Source organism: Nicotiana tabacum, chromosome 8 (assembly GCF_000715075.1).
Source record: "Nicotiana tabacum cultivar K326 chromosome 8, ASM71507v2, whole genome shotgun sequence".
Taxonomy (NCBI): Eukaryota; Viridiplantae; Streptophyta; class Magnoliopsida; order Solanales; family Solanaceae; genus Nicotiana; species Nicotiana tabacum.
In genome coordinates, this window is record NC_134087.1 from 90,483,197 (window position 1) to 90,488,262 (window position 5,066).

Here is a 5,066-nt window from a genome sequence, read left to right on the forward strand (position 1 = left end):
GGAAGGTAGTATATAACAAATCCAAGGCTAAGACCATCTCCAAAGCAGCACCATTTCTTGCACCAAATCCAAATTTGGTGCAAGAAATGGTGTTTTTTTTGCTCCAATGCAACACTAAATCTTGCACCATTATAGAGCATGAATAGTGTTGCACCAAATTTGGTGCAACACTATTCATCACTCCAAATTTGGTTTATTATTATTTTATTCAATCTTTTTATTTTTTGGACTTTTAATTTATCATATATTGTGTATATAATTAATTTTTATATTAAGATCTTTATAATTTTAATTTTATATCCTATTTTTGTATATATTATATTTATATAAAATTATAAGTTAATTTTATTATTATTATAATTGTATAAAAAGAAATATAACCATTATTTAAAAATAAAAAATGCAAATGTAAGATATCTAATGTTGCTAAAATTGAAAAGTGAAAACTAAAATTTAAAAAAGAAAATTAACAATACATAAAATAAAAATACATTATAATTAAAGTACATAAAAGGAGGATACATTAAAATTGAAATTACATTAAAAACATAAAACATAAGTTTAGTAATCCCCTATGTCATTTCCAGGTGCACCAAAATTACTAAAATACTGAGAGAACGGGGTAGAAGATTGTTGTGGTTGTGGTTGTTGAAATTGTTGACTTCTTTTATTGATTATTCGTTTTTGTTCTTGTCGCAAAAATTCACAAATATTTGGATCGTCAATGAAATTCAAGTTCGTCAATAACTATCTTTTATCAATGATTTCACTTTTAGTTGATTTATCCTTTAAAATAATTTTGTAATAAATGATTATATAAGTGGTGAATTATATATAATGAATATAGAAAAAAGAAAAAAGATAGTATTAGTTTGAAGGAAATAAAAAATGAAAAGTAAATAGAAGATAATAATAAGTATAATATAGAAGAGAGATAAGATTTGGTGTAAAAAATGGTGTAGTGGTTGGAGTAAATTTGATGTTACACCATTTTGGTGTGAAATTTGGTGTTAGGGTTGGAGATGGCATAATATGCAAAGATATATATATATACACGAGCAAAGAAGTCGGTTGATTGTGAAAATTCATGTTAAAGCTTGTCATTCAGTATTGATTTTCTGGTTCGAGACTTCGGCAAGTTAGAAATGGTTTGAGATCTTTACAAACGGAAGTGTTAAGAAAAATATACTCGATTTTGTTCACATTTTAGGAGAAAAAAAAAAATAAGCCAAAGTTTTCCGTAAACAAATGAAGCAATTAAAATATCATGAAAGGCTAAAGCTGTTGTAGTCATAAAATAGGCCCTAAACAATGCTCAGAGGTAAATAAATTGGTATGTTATGAAAGAGTGCATCACCAATTTGAAATACTCGGCAGATCTTAATATCACCTTAAACAATTCTTTGACATTTATGTATTTGACAGATTCAATCACCATATCCTGTAGCGTTTATCCTGTAAAAGAGCATATATCACATTCATCCTCTGTTTACGAATTCGAAATAATGTACGTAATACAGAACACCAAAAGTACAAAACAGAAAGATGGAGAATTAAGAATTTCATTGCTCAAAACAAATTAGTATTCATTTGCATTACTTCATTATTCTAGGACAATTAAACATAACAAAACGCCAAATCTGGAAACCTTTACCTTCACCCAAAATCCCCAGATGCAAACCTAAGAACTAGTAAACTTAGTAACAGCCTTAGTCCCTTCAGAAACAGCGTGTTTAGCTAACTCCCCAGGCAACACAAGCCTCACAGCAGTCTGAATTTCCCTGGAAGTAATAGTAGGCTTCTTGTTATACCTGGCCAATCTAGAAGATTCCTGAGCAAGCTTCTCAAATATATCATTAATAAAACTGTTCATTATCCCCATTGCCTTACTAGAAATACCAATATCTGGGTGCACTTGCTTCAGCACTTTGAAGATGTAAATCTTGTAGGTTTCAACGCTCTTCTTTGCTCTCTTTTTCTTCTTGTCAGCTCCTGCTGCTCCGGCTTCCTTTGGGAGCTTCTTGCCGGCTTTTGGCTTCTTCTCTGCTGGGGCTTTCTCTGCCTTTTTCTCCTCTGTTGCTACTGGTTTTTTCTCAGCTGGCTTTTTCTCTGCCTTTGGTGCCATTATAGTGAGCTTTCACAGAAAGTTGATTAGATGATTGAGTAAAGAGAAAGTGTGACTGATGAGTGGGAATAGGGGGGGGACTGCGTTTTATATAGGGTTTTGATTCTGTTATGTGATTGGTTGATTTCTCGACTAACGAGGATCGTGAATGTGAGCCGTTGATCAAATCGAGAATGGACGTTCATTATTGGAATCCACGTGCTCTTTTCTCATTCGTTGATTACAGTTCTGCGGATCGTAAATATCAGGCGCTGATGGAAGGACGCATTGACGGTTGATTTTAAGGTTTAGCGGCATGTGGAACTTTTTGAATTTCAGTTTCCTATGTGGGCGGGAAACCTGTTTTTTGGTAAGAAAACAATCAAAATTATTTTGGTAAGAAACCTATTTTGCGTGGACTTAAAATTAAGAAAGTAGTAGTGAATAATTTAAACCATGGTTAAATCTAAGTGTCTTTTTCTTTGCCCCATTCAATCATGAATCAAATTGATTATAGAAATATGAGTTTAACTAATCGATTTATTAGTGAACAATAAAAAATATTTTCAAGACAAGTGAATAATTGATCTTCAAATAACAACAATTAATTATTCTTAGTATAAAACAACGAAACATGCCGCTTAATAATATCTTCTAACATATCTTTTCTAGAGTATTGAAAACTTTATAAAGTATAGAGTTATAAAACTAGTTTTGTTTTTTTTTCAAATAGATCATTTTACGAAAAAAGTGTTTAAGTACAAAGTTTCTTTGACAATGTTGTAGGCATATAAATTTTATTAAAATTAAATCCATAGAATAATTTGAATTATATTTTAAATACAAGATATATTGGTCCAAATAAATACTATGGGCTAATATAATTGAATTAATTATATAAGTCCAATATATATGAATTAAATAAATAAGTCTTAATTCATTGGGCTAGCCCATTTAATTAGACTAAAATGATAAGCTCACTTCATTAAGCCTAAGATATCATCTTCCTAGAGGCCCAGTTTGGTGTCACGTATCAAATGACAAGCACGCCAAGTCAAGCGGAAGAACCAATAGGATCGTGCCACGTTGTCACATTAAAAGGCCAATGAAATTGCACCACGTGTGCAAGTGACATATTCTGGCCAATCAAGTGCGGCATTGTCACACTTCAATTTGATTGGTCGAAAGGAGTTTGTTCTTATCCTAACTCTTCCCTCCCACAACTATAAATAGGGGTCTTCATAACTCAGAAAAGACACAAAGTTATAACAAGAAGCCAGAAAGAGCTCATGAATCAAACACTGCAAATTTCTCTACAAGTTTCAAGCTTCAAGCAATCAAGTTCAAGCTCAAGAACGAAGAACAAATCAAGTTCAAGCTCAAGAACGAAGAACAAATCAAGGTTAAGTTCAAGCAATCAAGCTAAAGCTCAAGAACAAGATCATCGTTCGTAACGACAACTACATATTCAAGATCAAGCTCAAAGGCCCTTGAATTTATTTACTATTGAAAAGAAGAACCAGGGGATTCATAGAGATTGTACACTCATATTATTTGAAAAAATACTACGATTGTTGCAATAGTTTTCGATCTTGATTTTATTTTCTTGACGAGAATTTATTGTCTACAAATTCTGGCACGCCCAGTAGGACAATCTCTACCTCTCATCTCAACTTTTCAATCACCAAAGTTCAAGAACATCGAAATAGCTTCAAAGAAAATCAACTCCAGTTCAACTTCCACCAAGGCTGCTAATTTCAGGTTCTGTGCTGATGCGGAAAGTATCCTCGATGTTACCTTTGAAAGCTTTGGACCAGTTATGAGGAGCAAAGCAAGCTCGTTAGGACAATAAGCACCCCAAGTGTCGTCTGTATCTACCCCTGTTTTCGGATCTTCATCCTCAAAAGGAGCAAGATCTTCCACAAACGCACCCGAAAGAAGAAGTGATATTGCTGAAAAGATCAAGAAAACTCTTGCTCTACTTGACCTCTCCGGATCTAAGCACTCTGCTGTGAAGGAAGATAATGATGCTTCAAGTAATGGATCCTCCCCACTTACACCACATAGCGTGATCCAATCAAGGATTAATCTGTGTGAAAATCCATGCTACTCTCCATCGTCCACGACAATCATGCAAGCCATGGTGACAAACACTTCATCTGTGGAGGAGCAGTTGGCAAAATTGACGGAAGTAATCGCTGGATTGACCAAGTGCATGCAAAATCAAGATGCTAGAATCGACAAGCTAACAGATAGGATGGGAATCTTGATAGAAGAAGAATCCACCCACGCACCTGGCAAGCACCTAGAAGTTCCAGAGAGTGGTTCTCCCCCAAGACAAGTAGCATCCGCTAAGGCTATCCCTGTCACATCTGAAGGGATGATTCCGATCGATCAACTGAAGGAGTTCATTGAAGGAACCATTAAGAACAAGTATGAAGTTGCTGCTAAGTCCTCCCTTACATATGCAAAGTCGTACACTACAAGGGTTGATATGTTGAAGATGCCTATTGGTTATCAACCTCCAAAGTTTCAACAGTTTGATGGTAAAGGTAATCCAAAGCAATATGTGGCACACTTTGTTGAGACATGCAACAATGCTGGGACTTATGGAGATTACCTCGTCAAGCAGTTTGTCCGCTCGCTAAAAGGAAATGCTTTTGACTGGTACATAGACCTCGAGGCTGGATCTATTGATAGTTGGGATCAACTAGAGCAAGAGTTCCTTAATCTCTTTTATAGCACGAGACCTACTGTGAGTACGATAGAACTCACAAATACTCGTCAACGAAAGAGTGAACTAGTTATCGACTTTATAAATCATTGGAGGAATGCAAGCCTTAACTTCAAAGAGAGGCTTAGTGAAGCTTCTGGCATAGAGATGTGCATCAAAAGCATGCATTAGGGACTTCACTACATCTTTCAAGGTATCAAGCCTAGCACATTTGAAGAACTTGCAACT

The 5,066-nt window shown here is 34.6% G+C and overlaps 1 protein-coding gene across 1 annotated transcript; it reads right to left on the reverse strand.

Annotated features, from left to right (window-relative positions):
* Positions 1-1,322: 1,322 nt before the first annotated feature.
* LOC107771833 (histone H2B-like) lies at positions 1,323-2,200 on the reverse strand. Its single transcript, XM_016591283.2, has 2 exons — positions 1,655-2,200; positions 1,323-1,455 (listed from the first exon to the last, which is right to left on the reverse strand). The coding sequence occupies exon 1, from the start codon at positions 2,123-2,125 to the stop codon at positions 1,682-1,684; it is 444 nt and encodes a 147-aa protein (XP_016446769.1). The 5' UTR covers positions 2,126-2,200; the 3' UTR covers positions 1,323-1,455; positions 1,655-1,681.
* Between the last annotated feature and the right edge of the window lie 2,866 nt (positions 2,201-5,066).